This window comes from Sinohyriopsis cumingii, chromosome 9, assembly GCF_028554795.1.
Source record: "Sinohyriopsis cumingii isolate HCF-2022 chromosome 9, ASM2855479v2, whole genome shotgun sequence".
Classification (NCBI taxonomy): Eukaryota; Metazoa; Mollusca; class Bivalvia; order Unionida; family Unionidae; genus Sinohyriopsis; species Sinohyriopsis cumingii.
This window is the reverse complement of record NC_142969.1, coordinates 58777842-58800105: the sequence shown is the minus strand read 5'-3', so window position 1 is coordinate 58800105 and position 22264 is coordinate 58777842. Positions and strand designations below refer to the sequence as shown.

The following is a 22264-nucleotide window of genomic DNA, read 5'->3' as shown; positions in this document are numbered from 1 at the left end:
AGTATATAACATGCAAGAGCCGTGTGCCTTTGCTTAATTAAATATCAATACGAGCAGAGAATGGTCCTTATTGTGTGAAAATATTAAATTAGATAACTACAAATATAGAATGTCGAACACACTGTTTGATGCATTTAGCATTAGAAAAGTGTTTGCATCTGTGTCACGTTTGCACAGCCCCAGTGAGTAAGTCGTGTGTAAACTAAGGTATTATTACAAGCAATGGTGTGATGTCTAAACATTGCCGCAGGCTAGAATTAATCTCTTACGCAAGGTTACCGTGACCAGAGAGACGATCCGGCATCTTGAATCGGCACAGGTGTTAGATCGCGTGACTTTAAACATATGTGTTAGAGCTTAGTCCTAAGATCAAAGGAACCTGCGAGGAACCGGGGCGTGTTCTAAATCCGTCCCCATGTAGACAGACAGCGAGAAGGACATTGTCCTCTAAGTTTGATTGGATCGGGTAAAAGCGACATCCACTCGAACTGAGATACAAGGTGTGATGACAATTTCGATCCGAATTATAACTTATAACTAACAAATTTAGTCTCGCCTAGGAAAGATTGCTGAGCAATATAGGTTACTCCGATGAAGCCACTCGTAATTTGGCGGTAAAACATAGAGAGGAGATTCTACAGAAAGACTAAGTTTCGTAAAGGTCAGTAAGTTATTTACTCGATGGTTGCAGAATATTACGGCATTGTAATTGTAATTATGTGTAGTATGTATACTTAATTACTAGGACAGTTTAGTACGTAGAATTACCTTTGTAGTGTTTAATTTAATTTGAGAAATGAGTTTGAGTATTATGTAGAGAATTATGTAGATTGTTAACTTGTGGTCAGAATTAATTTTGTAATTCGCTATTAGGTTACTTCATACTATACTAGTGCATTTATTCATGTGATATGTTAGATTTTACACATGCTTGAACTGTGATTTTGGAAATTCGTTGAAGTGTGTAAGATTAGTTAATATGGATGTATGGATATATCAGAGCATGGATATTTGAATATTTGTGTACTTTGCACGAGTTGTAATGTGAAGAAATGTGTCTGATTGATGTGATATTGTTTAGTATAATGGGATTAGGAATATGTACTGATGTGACGCAATTTATTGATGTATGTATGAGAAGTAATCGATACCGTGCTTTTATTACGACGTTGTTTTACCATACAAGAAAGTATGAGTGTTTCGATGCGAATGAATGTGTGACCGAAGAAATTTAAAAGCTGTTCTCTGATGATATACTGAGTGTAGTGTGATATGAGAAGGCTAAGGAAAATATTGTACCATTCTTGTTTTCACAGGAATCTTTTGGGGGACAAAACTTCCGGTTCAGTTCAGTCCCGAGTCTCTGATAGGGGAGACGGAATTGAGGCTAGCAGAGCAGTCGGAGTCGACAAGTCTAGTCGGTGGAAAGAGTCGAGAAGGAGGAGAAAAAGGAGTCGAGGAGGAGAAAGTGGAGAAGGAGGAGGAGTATAGAGAAGTCGAGCAGGATGATGAATTTGGAGAAAGTCGGGAGGAAAAGGAGAAGGAATTCGAGGAATAGGAGAGAACAATACACGGATGAGTAGAATACAAGGATAGGTGGAAAGATATCTCACACTACTAATCAAATGATGCAATAGGCTATCACAGGGTCGAGTGGAAGGAGAGTACTTGGGATATTTGGAGCACGTGACTATTGAATCGTTATTAAATTGTTATTTGTTGAATTCACTTTTTTGTATATTCAATCATTTAACCGTCGGCATTGCTGACTGGGGGCTCGGGGATTTACATATACCTTGCACTAATTTAACTTTCAACCAAAATCGAGCCTTCGTAGGACTTCTATAATAATTTAAATAAAATATTAGGAGCACCCCAACCCAACTTTAACACACCTACCACAAAGGCAGCATAATAACCCGTCACGTCACACTGTGGATAATACGGGAAATAACGAAATACCCAGCGACGATAAAGATATAGAAACACTCAAATCAGATTACAAGGGCAGCGATGATTAATAAAGGTAAATTTATTAAATAATGCCTTTATCCAAAAATATATAAATTACATCCACACCCGAATTTCACGACTTACGCGAATTGATGTAGAACGTCGTATCGAAGACATCAAACGAACCGAAAAGAGCGCTTTCGTAAAAAAAAAAAAGGGCAAATAAATGGGTTGGATAAGCTGCAGCGTATTGACTCGCTGCAGTTTCTCATTTCGAGCGTGTACAAGCTCGTCAACAGCCTTTCTTGGGTAGAAAGTGAAGCTTCACGGCTCGATCGTTTTAGAATGACCCTTATATACGGTGGTGCTGACGATGGAATATTCAGCTTTATCACAGAGGAATCTACATGAACGACTAATTGAGCGACTGGATAAAGTTTTTGGGAAATCATTTACCACCGATTCAGCATTTCTATTTATCGCTGTCGCACAAAGGCATTTGTGCCGAAGACTACACTCATGCGAACAACCTCTGGTCCGCATTAATTTTCAAAATATCCTTGACTAGTACGATTTTTATTCATACGCGGATGTGCCACTCGTGGATTTATGTTAGGCATGTGCCAATTTTGCGATCTTGCAATGGATGCTTGTGGGTGAGTTTCAGTGGATCATTCCTGCGCAAGCGGACATTCATGAGTATGACAGCAATAGTGACACTGGCTACATCTTCAATGCTTAAATGGAGTACTAGGATGAACTTCACCACGTCCACATCTATTATCCACTCGCCCCGGAAGCATTGTCATTGCCTCGCGAGTGGTTGTCCTGTAACAGCGTGCGTTCGTGAGTGGCAAGTTTAACGAAAGCAATAAGCTGGTTTCTAATCTGAAACAGAAACTCAACACCGCTGACCACGTACGAGACTTGCAGTTGTAATTGCTGAATGTGTGAGTGTAAAATCAACCACAGTACAAGGTTGACAACAAAATTGATACTGGCAAGTAGCCAAGGAAAATCCGACGTACAGCAACACAACCCATTGAGGAATTCATGCGACTGCGCCCCCAAAATATACTCAGCTGTGGCTGGCTGTGGTAAGAATATTAAATCACAGGAACCCCACGCACGCTTGTGCAAAGGGATCTGAAGCACGTTTTGCATGTAGAGCATCTTTGATAAAAAGTGAGTTCATGCACGCCGGAAATCTTATCCGGTCAAATAAACACCGCTGGGTTGTGTATCATTGCACTAAGGTTTATCCCCGGTAGTAACAAAGCGATAGTGTTATGTATATTTAATATAATTGTTTGTTTGTTAGTTTTAAATTTTTCATTCCAGTACATGCTATTGTAATGTAACATTGTTTACTTGATTTTACATTGTCCAGAATTGAGTTCAGTTCTGTTTCACCTGAGTGACTTTTTAAGTTTTTTATTTCATTGGTGTAAACAAATAATAATAAAAACATTGCATCTAGATGCTGACCTTGTTCCAAAATCAGTGAAAGTTTTGGTAAACAATATCTTTTTATCTTTCTCAGAGTAAGAATCATCATTAAGCTGAGTCAAGGTCATATCTGACAAGTATCATGTGCCAATTGGTAACACATTTCTATTTTTTCCAGAAGAATGATCTTTTGACCCTCATCCGGAAATATGTTTTGCGTTTTAGTTAGTTGTATAAGTGATGTTATGATAAGGATTGTCAGTTGGGCTAAAACCATTTTATACGTTAAGTTGTATTATGTTGTGACCAGTTTGGGCTGAATTTTATTTTCTTCAAATTATTGAATTAAAGTGATTATTTTCCCTGGAAATACAAAAGTGCTCTAACAAAATATTTGGATACTGATATTTACTGGAATTTATACTAAAATTCAAAACTGGAATAATATTTTCTGTGATTCAACAAGAGACTGTTGACACATCTGCACTTCGTATGTTATTACAGACGTCATCGCCTTCCATCTTGAACTTCATCAGGATTTGAACTGTGATTCACTTAGAACTTTTCATTCATAGGACTTGTGTTTTAATTCTTGGATTATGTTGGGAATTAATTCGTAAAACCGTGAGCTCTTTTTCCTCATTTTTCGGTTTGTATTCTAGAGAAATAAATTATTTTTGTTAAAATTTTTTACAAAGCTTGTTGTCTTCACTCTTTTCTGTTACTTATTTGAAGAGCATAGACTCGTATCAATAGATTTTGCCTCACGGAGACATCACTTACTTGTCTGGGTACCACGCGATCGCGCGCATAGTGCGTTCGCGCGGGTGGTAATTGTGGAAAGACTTGTAATCTTTACTGCATGATTGTTGTGCTAGGTTTGCTAGTCCACTCGTGACTGCGCCCTCATTTACTCCACAGCGTCGGAGTAGCCCTGGCCGTTCAAGCACGGTTACGATATCCCAAACTCACTGCAGCGGCCGAATCCCGGAAAACTCAGCCGTTGCTGAATCTGAGCATGACGTGGATAATGTGGGTCGACTGTACGTGATTTCACCACCGCGGACAATCTTCTGTGTCATGAAGTACTAGGGGATTTTAAGGAAGCACCTGCGTCGTCAAAGTTGTCAGCCATACAGCTCTTTTCCCCAATAGGTGAAGACCCCACCATTGACGAATTTGACACGGATGTTAATAAACGAAGACCTGTATTACGTGACACAACGATACTTTCCTAAAGTGACCGGCTTGGCAAAGATTTATTTTATCTGGTGTGTCGTCGACCATTTGTGTGATGAATTTTGGAATAACTTTGCGTTGGTCACCCACAACCCCATATAGTTTCCTCATTATTGACTTTATTGGTCTGATAAAATATCAGCTTGGGCTTTAACAACAACAATAAATGTCCGCAATGAAAACATCCGCCAATGATATCATAACAGAGGTTGCTGACTGATTCCGCAAAGCTGGCAGAAAACGACTGGAAGGCGATTACATAGCTGTTCGCGAAATAAATGTTTCAGTCGCAACAAACCACACGGGAACACTTCGCAGCGGGTTTCGAACATACGTTTGCACCGCTGATCAGACCGATGGTTAGATGGTCATCAGGCAACATCTGAAGAAATGTTGCTTGACTTCGAAAATAATCATGTCACACGTACATATCACAAACTATGGTAGTTCATGTAATGACATGAAAACGTAGACACAGGTCTGTAGATTTCCCAGAAAGACTTCGCTACACTGTACCAATTTTATTACTTTTCGCAGGAACACCTGGAACTGGTTAAACTGTTTCACACGACCATGGCCAGCCTGTTTAGCCATTAATTGCTGTGGTAGCGTAATTAATAGTAGAATTGTAAAAGACCCTCACAGTTACCGACGCAAACAAAACCTCGAACTAGAATGACATCTTGCAAGATGAAATCACTAAGAAAACTGACCTCCTCGTGAAATACAAACACACGTGTTGTCGCGGATATAATTTGTGCGCTAGCCACGGAAACAAATGTTGGCCTTCGCGAGAATCGGGACTATGGCGACTTTTACAGCCATGGAGTTATATCGTTAGTAACCGGTGTACTTGCGGTGCCGGCAAAATAATTGTGTTATTATTCCATCAACGAGTACTTAAATAGTCGGCTATTCTCGCTGGGCCCCAAAGAAGTGTCAATACAAATAGTAAACTAGACTCGGTGGTCATTGAAGATAAAGCGATTACCGCTTCGGAGTTGGTGTCATATGCGATGTGAGTACGCCATCTTTCAGTGTATTCCTTGAGTTAACGAAGGCGCTATCTCATCTATTTGTGTGAAATAGCCAAAGCTGAGTTGAGTGGTTTCCTCGGCTTAGATAAGTGAATTGCGATTTTAGGACATACTCAGGTAATCGAAGGAAAACTCAGATCTGAGCTTGAGTGTGGACTTCCCGAGTTCTGTGAATACGGGGCCAGAACGGAATTTGTCAAATTATGTCATATGCTATTTATGCATATGTGAAACACCCCATAAACACCAGCATGTTTTGCAAAGAAATACAAATATTAATAGTAAGGGACAAGCGAAAAATTAAAAACAAAGTAATACAATGTCTAAATTTTGATGAATTTAGACAGACGCCATATTAGTCAGATGGTATAAGAATAGATACTTAATATGTTGAAATACTTTAGGAAAAAATTCATCATATTTAGAAATTGTATGATATTAAAAGCTTCTTTTAACAACAAAACAGGAATTGTAATAATAATAAAAAATTATTTATGCATCGAGATCGGTGAAATCTGAAAGCTTTTACAAAGGTCAGACGAAAAATGAACTAAGTTGGCGAATAGTACATAGACAGCAAAAAAGAACAGAAGACTTCAAATTATTGAAAGTTGATTTTAAAAAATCTACATAAGGTTTACATAACTGACCCAGGAGGAAACATCTAAATTATTTGCTGATAAGGGATATTTAAGAGAATTATATATATATATATATATATATATATATATATATATATATATATATATATATATATATATATATATATATATATATATATATATATATATATATATATATATAAGAATATTTGAGTGCTGATTTTACTTTAGAATTTAATATGTACATAAGACTGTTGTTCTTGAGGAATATATATCCCAAAATGGAGTGTGCACTGAGATAGATTTCATCCGAATTATATAAATAAACAGTTAAATCATTATTTATATGGCGCTTCAGTGGTTAGGGTTTCGTACTCTCAACCAAGTGAGTGTGGGTTCAAATCCCACCTCACTAGTTGAAACCAGCTTGTGTTGGTGTACCATAAAACACCGACACAAGCACTCTATTTAAGACCAACTCATGCATGAATATTGGACACCGACACAAGAACTCTATTTAAGACCAACTCATGCACGAATATTGGACACCGACACAAGCACTCTAAGACCAACTCATGCATGAATACTGGACACCGACACAAGCACTCTATTTAAGACCAACTCATGCATGAATACTGGACACCGACACAAGCACTCTATTTAAGACCAACTCATGCACGAATACTGGACACCGACACAAGCACTTTATTTAAGACCAACTCATGCATAAATACTGGACAAATGAAATGTATTGTGGTTACTTTATAAATTGTATCATCGATGTATGGATACATTTTCATGTCACTGCTACTATTGCATTTTAAAAGTGATACATTACTTTAAACAGTGAATACACTTTCATGACATTGTATAAGGCGTGTGTTGCATGTATTTCTGTAATGTGGTCGATCTGACAAAAAATGAAAATAATTGTTTTGCGACTGGATTTGCTATCCAATTAATTTAATATTTATTTTGTTTGATCTCGGACTGTGGTGCATGCCTCATGATTAATGTATGTTTGTCTTTCAAACGTGTTTTTTGAGTATAGACAGTATATATAGATGTAAATATATGTATCTGTGTGATTTGGATTTTTAACGTCTGCAGTGTGGGAGTTTATAGTGATGCCTAGCACTGGGGCATCATGCCGCAGACATGTACCAAGTAGTCCCACCCAGTCACATTATCCTGACACGAGGCCGACCAGTCCTAACACTAACCTGTTAATGTTGAGCGCCGAGCGAAGCATCTGTTAGTACCGTTTTTGTAAGTATTTGGTATGACGCGGCCGGGGATCGAACCCACGACCTCCCGCATCCAAGGCGAGCGCTCTAACCACTAGGCCATCGGAGCGATCACTGTAAATGTCTCATCATATATACGACGACTTTGTTGACAATAACATCAAATTGGTTGGTTATAACATAGGGATATTTTAGAAGAAACAACGTTTGTGTATTTTGATATGGTTTTAGTTGTGTGTTTGCGTTTTTTCTTTATCTGAGCTTTTCTTTAAAAAAATATAACCGTTTTGTACTCCATTGATTAAAATTTCAAAGGTCTCAAGTTACAAAAAATACTTTTGGTGTAGTATAGTGGAGCTGCCGAAATAAATAAATACATATGTGTGTGTGTGTGTGTGTGTGTGTGTGTGTGTGTACGTCCAATTTTATTTCAGTAATGTTTTACCTTGATATATCTTGCTGAAGAAGCTGTTTCGAGATAAAGTCGTGTTCTGCTGCCGTGTTTACTGACACTAACGAGGCACCGTGTTTCTAAAATAAAATAGTAATAATAATTATTTAATAAAAGGATTTAAAATTTTTAAAATTTGTTTAAAAGTTACATAGTGCATCGAACGTACGTATTTCCTGTTTAATCTATCCTAATCAGTAAACGAAACAAATATATATATATATATATATATATATATATATATATATATATATATATATATATATATATATATATATATATATATATATATATATTAGGATTTAAAAACATGTTTGTAGCAGTATCATTCAAAAAGCGTGTCGAGAAGTTTCTCTCTCTAAAACACACACTCTTACACAGAGAGAGAGAGAGAGAGAGAGAGAGAGAGAGAGAGAGAGAGAGCAGAAAATACGAAGCTTTACTTATATGCATCAAAGTATAGTAGTATAGTGGACGGAGTTGCGATTAATGGAATGGGCCGATACTGTTTGAAATCATTCCTGCGGTCAACGACTTTACAAAGCCTTGTTTTGTTTTATTTTTGTCCAAAAGAAAACAGACATAACTTACTACACTGAATGGCCCAACTGGCATGGACTGAGCAAAGAAGTATGTTTTTTAAATGGTATTTTAGAACGAGTAATGCGTGACGTAAACATAATATCACGGCACTGACAGCGACCGACAGACGATCCCAAGGTTTAAAAAGTTTATTGCCTGATCAGACATGTTGTCTATGACTAACTCTATATGCTAAAGCACACCTGTACCTGTCATACCTATAAATCTAAAAGAATGGATATGATCAGGCCGCGGACACGGTGGGACAACTAAGACAAAGTTCCAGATTCACAAAACGGCCATGGGGCCCACCGCTGTCACAATTTGTAATTCATAACGACCTGCTGGAGAATTTTTCCTAGGGACTACAAATCATGTCCATGGCCCAGCATACAATAGTACAATTAATACAGTCTTCATCTCCACTCTTTAATCCTTCAATATATACACGGAGGCAGTCTGAGTCATTTTAAAGATCGTCAGTTGATTATAGATATCCTTGTGCAAACAGATTTCATTCAACACCAAGTGTATGGATAATTTGATTCAATAACACTTTGCTGTTCGCAGTAAATCTCTATTCTCGGTCTAAAAAAATGTATAGCCTGACCCGCGATGGAATGATGAGCTACTTGACTGTGCATGTCATTTTGTTCTGTCTTTATCATTTTCGTATGACGCCACAATTTGTTTACGATTATTTCTACTGAATTCACTTTCTGACATCTTGTAGACCATTCTCTTGTTTTAGCTGTGGCCTCGAAATTGATTCCAATGACAACTTGTATAATTTGAAGTAGCTTGAAATAATAGCAAAACGACAAGACCAATTTTAATTTTATTTATGTGCGTCCTCACTGGTGATCAATGAGGATCTTTTTAAAAGCCTAAATATATGCCATAGAAGACTAAATCTTTGGGCATATCGTACATTGATTATCGCCCAGTTTTCAAAAATATATCTCACAAAAGTGAGACAACACAACAAATGGAAACTAAATCAAAGCATTACCAAAGTAAATTTACTATTTTTATATTGTATACTTTCTACATTTATTTCCATCTTTTCAAGCATATAGTATTGCAAGCTCATAGAACTACCTTTGCAGTTTTATATCCACTGTATACCCATACGACGGTATATAGTACAAGCATGAGCTTTTCTAAAAGGCTTCCTGATGTCGGCTGCTGAACCAGCTGGGTGCCGGATGGAAATCCGTTGTTGTACGGGGTTTTACCCGTGGTGTTATGGAAGAAGGTTTGTATCTATATACTTTGTCTAAGTTCTGTGTTAGTATCTGTATTTAGGATGGCAACAGTCTGCAAATCATTGAGCATGTTAATGTAACATCTGAGGAACGCTTTAGTGCAAGATAAGTGCTGTTCAATGCGAAGTCTGCAAGTGCGCAAGCCAACGGCGAGCAGCACTGCATCACGATGATACTGAGAGATAATGCAATGCGATGACGAGCTCGATCTCAGGGTTTCACTTATTTTATATTTCTAGTACTACCCTCCGAACAACACTTACTCTAAAGAATAATCAATTAACGTGAACCATTTTCACCAATCAGCATGCTGCATATTAAAAGTCCGTACCTGCACTTCCAGAAAATGCAGAATGTTATCGATTCGAATTGTGGCAATCTCTAATGCCCACTTTGCAACCGGTATGTAAATAACTTTTTGCTGATGATAGTACAGTTTGAAAAATATACGTATCCCAGTTGGTCTCAGACCACTATCATCAACCACCACCAACCACCGGCGATTGACCAAAATTAAGAATATATTCAGAAGAAAAAGTGTTTTTTTCCACGGTATGTTTGTCTGTGACTTATGTGATAGAGTTACTTACTGCATTATTTATGAAAGGGTAGACCTGGCACTTTATGAAATTATAGAGAAAGCTGCATTTGCTAATTTTAATGAAAATAACAGGATGTAAAATGTTAGCGCTGTCTGTGTCATGCAGGCGCGTTTTCGGTTATTTCCTCTACGTCAGTTGTTTTGCATTAGTAGAACACAAAAAGGAGCATTTTAACCTATGATGAAACTTTGCAGGAATTATTGAACTAAGGTGGGTTAATGTATAACAAAAATCGATACAAGTTTATCAGCAACGATAAATGTGGCATAGTTTTGAATGCTTATACATAAAATAGAAGAAAAATAAGTGTGCTTCCACATAGGATCAAGAGATCAAAGGGCATAGTCTAAACCCTTGGCTTGATCTAGCATCGCCATCTGTGGTGGCATATATTTATAAGTACACCTTCTGGAGGAAGCTGACAACCAAATTTGTTTAACATATCACACTCTATGGTGAATAACATGATGAAAAGATAAAATGTTTATCTTGATTTGTATTTCAGATTGTATCATTTTATAATTTTATTTAAATTTCCAGAACAGAAATATGTAGTCAAAGTTTTGATAGTAGAAATAACGGTTGATGACGTCATCAACCGTCATACATTTCCCTAATATTCAAAGATAACACAGATTCTGCGCCGTGTTCGGTACAATTATTAGACCCTAAGGCATATTTACTGCAGGGTAGAAACTGGTAGAATGTGCTACTTCCGTCTAGCCGATTTTGCTAGAATGGGATTTCGACCGTAGTGGTGAAAATAAAGGTTAATTCGCCGGATTGGATTCGGGACATGGTCATTTAAGAGATATGCGTTGGTACGTTACTGTCTTTTGAATGTATATGTGTAGTTTTTCAGTCTTCTTGCGATTCTGAAGCGATAAAAGACGCGTGAGAAAAAGTCGAATCGAGCGAAGGGTTGTGGTCACGCTTGCACTCCTTGTGTTTATTTATATTACCGATAAGGGGATTTCATATTGTCACAGATTTCGCCGTACTTTATTGATAAAACGTCAGACTCCTGTGATTGAACTAAGGTCGGCAATGTACAGCAAAAAGCCATAGAGCTCTGGTCAATCAGTTATGGAGACTTAGCACATTCATGTTAGCCATAAATAATTCGTGCTAAATTAGAAGAAAATAATTGTGTTGTGAAGCCAATTGGTTAGTTAATAACGTCTTTCTCCCAACAAGGGCGTCACTCTCCACGCGTAACATGCTTTGTCCTTTATGCCCAAAACACCTTTCAATTTCTTTCAGCCTCCATGTATATACATGAACATTATTTACTAAATGACATCACATGCATGAAAATGCCCTTAAAGCCCACATGGTACAATTTGATCACATGGTATTAAAATGTATCAATAATTCTGACTTTGAGACCAAACCCCAGTAAAACTTACATATAATATTCAATGTGCAAACTGGAACTTCTTCAAGACGACTCTTAGCTTTACTCTCGCTTCGTGCTTGAATATTTGACAGCATAAACGAGCATGTGTATACTCATACAATAGAACTTCTGAAATTAATATTGCACTGGGGAACAAATCGGTCTTGGTTAGAGATTTCTGTAGTTTCTACTTTTCCAAGTCCTCACAGTTCTTTACACAGGGATTTGGTGAGTTATTCGAGTAAAGTCATGTTCTGCACACACACACACACACACACACACACACACACACACGCACGCACACACACACACACACACACACTATTTTAAATACAAATGCAAATCATATAGCGAATAACAGACCTTTCAAGTGCACTAGATCCAGCAAGGGATCACGTGTGTCAGGGATTGATTGACATAAATCCAATAAACTGACAATGAACAGTGCAAAACTAGTATCTGACTAGCAACACTTTACAAACACACCGGTTTTTGTGTTTTATTTGTTTGTCTTGTCTATGTTCTGTATTTGAAAAAGTCTCGTTAAGAGTCGAAAGTACTCAGGTTGATCAGATACAAGTTTTGCACTGTTCGTTGTCAGTTTATTGTATATATATATATATATATATATATATATATATATATATATATATATATATATATATATATATATAATTTAATATCCACTGCATTAAATTGTTGAACGGTGTTAGTGCACACTGTCATCACTAGAAAATCGCTTTGATTGACAACTATTTTCTTGGAATAACAATATGAACTATGTCTCTTTGTAAAGTTCTATTGAATGTTTCCCAGCATCCAAGAGACCGAAAAGACCGTGTATTTTCAGAACTGAACAAATTGCAAGAGATTCATTAATGCACATGCAATATTTTGTTAGGAAACAGTTAGCTGTTTATAGATATAGATATAAAGTTAACTGTAGTTCTAAATTGATTATTAATTGATAGCACAAATGAAGATTGTTTCATTATTGTGAAGAATAAAAAATCCAGATGATTACGTGATGCATAAGTACAGAACAGTTTCCTACCTCGCATTCAGCCTTGGCTGTGTCGTATTCTCCATTCGGGTAGAAAACGAAACTGTAACAATGCTGATCAAATGTTATCCAAGACGGCGGACAATCTGATTAAAGAAAACGGAGAAAATGATAGGCTAATATTGACCAATCACTATAACAACTACAAAATCTACTCTTACCGTCAAAAGAAGAAAAGTAGTACATGTACCGCAACGAAATTACCCAGTCCGAACATTCCTGACTTTTCAATCAAAATCCACCTCTGAAATAGAGGGAATGATGCAGCAAATAATGGGAAATATCCACACAAAAAATGGCGGAGAACTCAGTCACATTCTGTAGTACCCTACGTAAAAAAGAGAACCGGATAAAAAAATCGTCTGATAGCTTTGTGGAGTTTTTTGCCCAAGTTCAGTAAAAGAAAGTTCTGAGAAATGCTTGAGAAAACAAAGATGGGAACGTTGATGCCTAGAATACGTCATCTTAACCGAGTCACCTTATTGACGCTGTTAGACCTGCATATGACGTCATTTGGCAAACGAAACACATTCATATCCTACAGAGGCTGCTATAGGTTTTATTCCATGTGGGTTTTTTCTCTCTTTTGGGGGTGGGGGTGGGTGGTCATTGACAGGAAGACCTGGGCGTTTTTCAGACGGAGTAATTATTACCCAGTTATCATTTTAGCGCGCCCCGTGAATTAAAATAAAAAGAGCAACGAAAGAAACTGTTTTAAAATCTCACAAAAGGCGGCATACAGTATTTAATTACATAAAACATATTTACATTAGATGGAAATATTCAAACAAAACCTTAATAAAAAACAATTTCAAGAAAACAACAAAGTAACAAAACTTACTATTTCTCAGTCTATATAATATACTAAAGCAGGTCATAATGGAAGCTAAAAATCCTAAAAAAAATAAATACACACCTTCAAAATATTTACATCAATATGAGCATGGAAGTACATTTTGAAGATGCACACTCACACGCACGCGCGCGTAAGATCTTACAAGACGACACCTTGAACTCATTAGAAACCACTAGTGAGCAAAAATATCACCCTCGTGAAAAAACATTGTTCAACATATTTAGGCAGTATCTCTGTAGTATTTTGTTACGATACAAAGTAAACATTTAAAAAGAACTTACAGCTTTTTATGTATCACGATAATATAATCCAAAATTGTCCATGTTTGAATTAACTATAATTCCAAATTAATGTTGAGTCCAAGAATATTATTGGATGAGCACATTCTATTTCCAGTGAATACTTATTTGGATAAATAAATCCACTCATATGAGAAACTGAACACAGCAATAAGATTGATTCTGATACAGATGTTAAGACACGAATGGGTAATTTCTCATGTAAACAACATTAAATTCAAAGATAAGAAGCAATAATACAGCCAGGATGTAGGACAGTCTCTTCTATAAAACATTTCAAGTTGTCAACAAATTTAGGAATTTTCAGGTGGAAATCAGATGTCCTAGACCCAAATCCAAACAAACATGTTTACCTCCATTGGTCTGAATGTTTAATCTACACTCACAGAGAAATGCTAACTATGTGTTATGATGTTTACAAAATAAACGTCAGTTGTCAGGTAGAACATCAACTCCATTTTAGACAAGATCAAGTACAAAATACAGATATACATAACGTACAACCATTAAGAAAAGCCAGCAAATAATACAAATTGAATATATATAAATCCTCTCCTCAAAACGAAAAAGATTGATTTAAGCAATAAAGCTCTCTTTTACATATTCATATATACGTTGATTACAGTTACACAAGATGAAGTCTTATGAATGACATAAAATATACATGAAGCAACATAATATACATGTGAAAGTGCATCTGCAATTAAATTATCTTCTCCCTTGATGTGCATGGTGTCAACATTGTATTCTTGCAAAATCAAACACCACCTTGAACATCTCTGACTTTTCCTTTTTATTTTCTTAATGAAAGTAAGGGGTTGTGATCATTAAATACAATGAGAAGAGAAGTAGATGAATTAATATACACTTCAAAGTATCGCAAAGTCAATATCAAGGCTAAACATTCATTATCGATTGCGGAATAATTTCTCCGGTGCTTGCTTAGTTTTGTCGATAAAAAAATAGCACACTGGATGATCTACACCATTTTGGTTTTCTTGAATAAATACTTCACCAACCCTAATATCACTTGCATCAACAGACATTTTAAACGATTGACTGAAATTTGGAGCTGAAAGAGCTGGTGCATGGCCTTTAACTTGACAAAAGCCTCCTGGCATTTTTCAGACCAAAGACACTTGGTTTTCTTACTCAAAGAATAGGTGAGGGGTTCTGCAGATATGGAAAATGTGGAACAAATTTTCCGATAACATCTAGCCATACCGAAAAATCGTCTCAGTTTCTTTGTACTCATACGCACGGGGAATTAACAATATCATTGACCTTAACTTATAAAGGTTACACTTGACCGTATCCCACGATATGTCCTAGGATATGTCCTAGGAATGTAACACACGTACGTCAAAGGTAGGTCATTTTTACATAAAAGAAGTGTCAAACTTGCATCATTGAGTCTATCAAAAATTTTTTTAAACGGTTTTCAAGTGATTTTCCATGTGTCGTTCTGGATGATGACGTCATCTATGTCAGCGTCATAATTATCTAGACCAGATGTAATCGTGTTCACTAAACGTTGGAAGGTAAAAGCGAACCTTTCATCCCAAAAGGCATTAATTTCAGTCCATAGGGTGTGTGTGTGTGTGTGTGTGTGTGTGTGTGTGTGTGTTGGATTTTTAACGTAGCTTTAACAATTTTTCAGTCATGTCGCTACGATGTCTTCAGTGTGACAGTTTATAGTGCTGTCTAGCATTGGGGCATCATGCCGCAGACATGTAGCATGATGTCCCACCCAGTCACATTATCCTGACACCAGGCCGACCAGTCCTAACACTAACCTCTTAATACTGAACGCCCAGCGAGTCAACTTTTAATACCATTTTTGTAAGTCTTTGGTTTGATTCGGCTGGGGATCGAACCCACGACCTCCCGCATCCGAGGCGGACGCTCTAATCACTAGGCCACCAGAGCGGTCTCCATATGGAGTTAAGAATGCCGAAATTTCGAGTGTGGAACTGGTACAACAAAACTGGCTGCATGATTAACAGGTCTATCTCAATCAACATACGTCATTAACATATTTATATGGCAAAGCTGTTTAGATTTTCCGCCTTCCAGGAAACATTGATCAACATCTGTTACATAGTTTTAGAGTTGTCGGGATTTTTACGATTTTTCAGGGGTAGATAACTCAAACAGAAGCTTATTAGCTTTTCCTGATTTGTATCACATCACTGACGAGGAATACTGATTTAAATTCATGTAATTTTTCTTTAACAGCGCTTAAATCCGCTTTCTGTTTTTCTTATTTTTAATTAGTATTCATCTTTCGGTAAATATTTCGTACATGAAAAGGAATTAATGCCACTTATATCACTGACAAAAATAGAAGAGGAATATTCAGCTGGTTTGGGTTCTTTCTTTTGTTTCGTTTTTGTTTTGCTTTTATTTATTCTTTTGTTCAAATCTAATGTTTCTCGCGAAATTAATCAGAAAAGTCTCCATTGTCAATATATTTTAGCATAACATTTAAACTTGCCTAAGGTCTGTCAGAATAATGATGATAATGGAAGAAAATAATTTTTTAAAAAATCCTTTAACGTTTAATTTTCAGTTCTTCTAAATTTATACAAATATGGCTGTGTTTTTTTTAAAAAAATAAAAATCTTTTTTCTCTTGAATGACATCATTAAAACGCTTGAATATTAACGAGATTGAAGAAGTCCCTGAATCTTCTAAACAGACATATCTCGAAAAGTTCTTTACCACCTTCGAAAATTTATTGATATTTATGTTAACCTGTTCTCTTTAGTTTTATTATATTTATTTATAATCTTCAGTGTCACTTTAATATCGCTACCGACAATTGTATACACCCGTCTACTGAAAGTTAGAATCATAAATTATCTGTTGAATTGGGGTCTGGGAAATATATATATATCTCATTAAGAAAGAAAATATAATCTGGAAGGCCAGAAGTTGGGGATGAGTGTTACTATATGTGTGTCACTCCCCAATTTTTGCTTGACATAGTCACTTACCTGGCAATGTTTGAGGAACTCTTCACAAAAATAAATCTTACCTTATCGATTTATCTCAGTTTGTCAAAAGCATTGTGAATAATGCAGTGAAATTCGTTTCCTTGAGGAAGGATAGTTTGGGTACCTCCTTTGTAACAAGATTTGGTATTTGCATCAATGTATAATATTGGGGTTTTTTGAATGGCAATCCTGTTTACTTAAATTTGTTCACCCAACGAATACGTTTGCAATTTTTAATTCTGTATGACACTTCATATGTCCATTTCTTGCTACTAACAAGTGCTGCATAGTTATCATACATATTTGTAATGTTACTATATCGTAACCTTTTATTCATAGCATCATTTGAATTTTCAAAAGATGATCAAGTTTCTTTCTGACCTTTATAACACACACGTTTTGAAATTTGAAAACTGATTTTTATGTATTGAATTTGAATTGTTGTGTCTATGAATGTCTAGTTTACTTCTTATCTATATGAAGTATGTACACCCCAGAAAAATGGCAACCCTCTTTTCAGGGCTTTAAATAATGCGAAACTAAACATATACTTAACTATATATTTTTTTAAATTAGCTGTGCTTTTACCATTTAAAATACTTTCGGTAGGTAAAGAAACAGTATAATATAGAAAGTTTTCAAATAGAATTGTACAATGATATTTCTAGTACCGATGGGCTTGGCTTGTACAACAGCATGGCTTGTAACAACACCAGTATAGGAAAGCTCGGGGATTTGAAGCTCGTGCGAGCTCGAGCTCGAGCTCGATAATTTTTTCGAGCTTTCGAGCTTGAGTAGTACGAAAAATAATTTTCTTTATAATTTATTTAAACATCATTCTTGTTAATATAATAGTATTTCAAAAAGACAAGAGCACGCAGAGATTTATCCGATAACTTTGATCGCAATTTTGTACAGAAATTAGTAGCAACTGAAAATGCTCTTTCTGAATCAAATGAAGTCGGTTTGATTTTACTGATGGCATCTGAAAATCGCCTCAAATTTTCAGTCAGTTCACCATTACTTTTTGACAAGGAAAATTCTTGGCGTAATTTCTTAAATCGATCGGTTTGAAGAGATCCCTGAGTGCTAGAAGCTTCCAATCGAAATCTAAGTTCATCTTCAAGTGAGAGCTCGTTATGGTTAATTGTTATTTTCTCATCATTTGCTTCTTCATTTGCAGTATTTGCCGATGGAAATAGCCGCTTCAGCAAAGTTGTTGCTAATTCAATAGAAGGTTTGGATGGAACATTATCCAAATGGTGCAGAGAAATCATAAGATCCATAAGTTGTTGATTAACTCTACCGTCGATGTAATGATCAATATTTTCTAAAAGAGCACGACTGATCTCTGTTCCTTGTGCAGACAATTTTTCCCTCATGAAGCTAATAGCAACATAAGCGGTTCTCAGAGAAGCTTTGTTTTTTTTTCGCTCATAGCATTAAGAGTAACCTCAACCGGTTTCAACGCCAAAACTATGGATTTCAATAATTCTATGTTCAAATTAGTTAAGAGATGCTCGGATCCGATTTCACTCAGCGCTTCATTGGTGACATCGTATAATTTAATAAAGATTTCTAGCATTTTTAGCATGGAATTCCATCTAGTTTTGCAGTCGAGGAACAGTTGTTGTTCTTTGTTAAATTTTTCTGAGCTTTTAGCTTTAAACGCATCCGATTGTATGGCTGAGCCTTTGAAAAATTTAACGATTCGCTTTGTATCTCAACTTCTTCAGCACTCAATTCATCGTCGCTTTCATCGAAATCATCAGACTGTCCAGTTTCTTCGCGTGAAAAACTGAAATTCCTTGACCTGGGCAATTTTCACTGTAAAAAGTTTTTGTAACACCCAAATGCAATCCGTGATCAAAGCAGGCTTGATACAGAGCGGGCGATTTTTCTCCGAACTTGATCATGACACTTGCTCCATCACCGGTAGAGGCAACAATATCCTGTCTGAATGAGACACCAAAAGAATTAAGATGTTCCTCAACGAGCTCGTTCATTCTTTCAGCATTACAACTTCCTTCAATTCTGACTAGACCAAGACTGATACATTTTGACGAGACCGTATGAAGGTTGATGTTGAGAAATCGACGATTTCTGATACTTGTCCATTCGTCCAATGATATTGAAAATCTCTTTGATTCTGAGAGTTCTTTCTTAATGTCCTGTATGACTTGTTGCTTCACTTTTTCTTCAAAATCGCGAATAAGGGCCATCACCGATCTTTCATCAGCAGGTAGCTTCATTCCTCTTAATGACAGCGATTGACGAATAAATTCTGAATGAGTGATTTTCCAAATCGAGAATCCATCGACTGCAGCGAGTTTCGAGACTATTTCTTTCAGTGAAGTTTTGACAACAAAGTTATCCATTGTTCTCATTTTCTTCGGCTCTATTTCAGACTCATCCTTGTTGACGTCAATATGATGAATGCTAAGCAGATGTCGATGCATTGTTGAAGTGTTTCCTTGTGGACATGAAATTGTCTGCTTACATTCATTGCAAGCTGCAAAATTATCCTTTTTTCTAGGCGTAAGCTCGAAGCTCGTCGAGCTTCGATCTTGAGCCTCGAGCCCCAGAAAATGCTCAAAAATAATTGAGCCTCGAGCTCGAGCCTAGGCTCGTCCCAAACTCTAACCACACGAAGTCTATGTGTATCTCGTTATAACATACATACACTTTACGAGAGCGATAAACTAAATGCGTTGACAGACATAACTAAGGGATGGCGATCAACTGAATAAAATAGCCAACCATTTTGTTCTTAATAGAGGTATTGCCATCTTGTTTAGTTTCTTCCAGTAACGTTGGTCAATAGGTCATGACGTTGACTAAAGTGCAATAAAATCCTACCTTATGTTTTCTTCACATACATACTGGTATTTTCCATGCACTAATCTCCCGTTTTGGGGGGTTGCAATAATTTGGGAGTTTGTGTTGTTGTGGTGGAGGCGGTATTGTAATAATATTATTCTTTAGTCAGTAGTAGAACTTAATTACGTTTTATGCATATGTATGATATCAAGATAATGGAACGAATGTCTACTGTTATTTCTCGAACACAGAGGAAGAAGAACCACTTATACAAGATTATAACTAGACGACACAAGTACAGATAAATTCAACGATTGCCGTATAATCTCTAGTAAAGAAGCTGATATAAATGTAATTACCTCGTTTTCGCGACTAATCAGACAAACAGTAAAAAACAGTTATCTTCTTCATTATTATTGTTCAATCACGTTTACTAATTGACTACCGGTGCTCTGAAATATGCTCCTCCTATTTTCTACAAGTTACGGTTTTAGGACTAAATTCCTGAGTAAATTATATATATTTGTTTGATTTGTGCTGTGAGTGAAGCAGACCAGAGTTAAATTGACAAAGGAAGGTGGTGATATTATGTATGATTGTTTGGAGGTTAGTGGACTGTTTTTTCTGTCCCTGTAGAGTTTGTACTTGAGGTGAACAGCTATTTGACGGCAGTGTCATGTATAGCGTTGGTCTGTGGATGACACTGTGTGTCACGTCAGTTGGGCGTTGAAGTCATTGTTGACTTGTTTTTGAGGTTCATAAGAGACGTGCTATTCTCGGAAGAATGAATTATCTAACCTCGTTGAACACACGAAGGTTCCTGTGTTATATTGTCACTGACCTGATAGCGACCTGCCAGTTGGAAATTGCTTCGTACAGTGTATTTTAAAAATTGTTCGCTACTATCTTGACGGTTGTAATGGTCCAATGTGGGTTCCATCATGCATAGTTTGAATTGTCTGCTTGGATGAAATAGTGTCCATTTGGGATGTTCTGAAGGACAATTCGTAGCACATGTCAATTAATTAGCAGCATGAAGTAATGGTATTGCACACCACTTTATAGTTGAATCGTTTATGTGATGGTGTTCCAAACTTTTGATTTGGGGAGTAGGTTTTCTTATGGCTATGTTAGCTCGCTGTAGCATCGGTCCATTAGTAGCGATTTAGGTGTAAGAAGATAGAATCGGCTAACCGAGACTGAGTCGAATAATGTATTGTGCGCAGGCGGGCTAAGGTCTATTGGGAGACATGTATCCTGGTGGAAACGTAAACTCTAGACCTGAGTTTTTCGGGTAAACAGGAATAGTCCTGTGTTACATTTGTTGTCTTATTCTTAGAGACATATGTGTAGAGAAGTCTTTCCTGCAGCGAATTCAGATGATTGTTATGGGAGAGTATGAATCCGAATAACTTGTTGGCACCTTTTCATGTTGGATTAAGCTTAGTTAATTTGTTTGGGGGTTTTTGGGGGGTAATATTTAGTCTATTTATAAGCAATTAGTGATTCAGAGGAAAAAAGTTTAGTTGCGGATGTTGAGCGACAGGCTAATAGGAACAAGTTCATTGATTCAGAGTTTTGTCTTTATCATGTTTTGGGATCATCAATCGGATTGGTGGTTGATTTTGAGAAAGCCATCAGTTTTGACTAGACCACAAAAGTGTGACGTTTGTATCACTCGAGGTGAATTGATCTTTTTAAAGATGGGTGTAATGTAATAAATTTGGAGCATGCGCATTTGGTTATAGCGCCCCATTTCAAGAAATTCTTTGTGAGTACTTGTCTGATCATTGGAGTTCGGTTCAATGGAAGTATTCCTTTGCCCGAAATAATTAGCCAGTTACTAGGAGCAAACGCCACGGAGCAAAGTGTTAGTGAGTTTCCATGATGCCATGGTTCACTAAATGTGAATTCAGGTCAAAACCGAATGTGTGTCCCTGGAATAATAAAGTCCCTACTAAAATCTATTGGTGTACATTGGTAGTGTGACTGCAGTGGCAGTATTTACGGTAGGAAACCGGTAAATTACACAATAGAATCAGTAAGAAGGGACTAGGAAGATACCGTTTATGTCGCTACGGTGGCAAATGTGATGCAGTTGTATTGGCGAAATGTGCCTGGAAACCATAGCTTTACTGGCCTAAGGTGGCGTAGTTAAAATAGTTCCATGTGTTAAGGGATAGTTGTTTGGTTTCTACGGCGTTAACTGCTGGCGGTACGGGAACCTAACGAAGGGAAACCATGCAATGTGCGGTTGATAGATATTTTGCAGGTTGTGATACATGTGGTCTTGCATTGATTAGAGTAAAAATTTATTTATATAACGGACACGTCGGGCTTTATAATTCACAACTAAGTTGTATGGAAGTGTTTGAAAATGTATGTATGTATGTATGTA

At 36.7% G+C, this 22264-nt stretch overlaps 1 protein-coding gene across 1 annotated transcript in view; it reads right to left on the bottom strand.

Annotated features, from left to right (window-relative positions):
- LOC149791891 (contactin-like) overlaps nt 1-22264 on the bottom strand; it is a 158723-nt gene that overhangs the window by 105650 nt on the left and 30809 nt on the right. The window contains exons 3-4 of the mRNA XM_089970401.1: nt 12884-12978; nt 7973-8058 (exon numbers count right to left, since the gene is read on the bottom strand). Of these exons, the coding sequence (XP_089826527.1) occupies nt 7973-8058; nt 12884-12978 (181 nt within the window). The remainder of the gene's footprint in view (nt 1-7972; nt 8059-12883; nt 12979-22264) is intronic.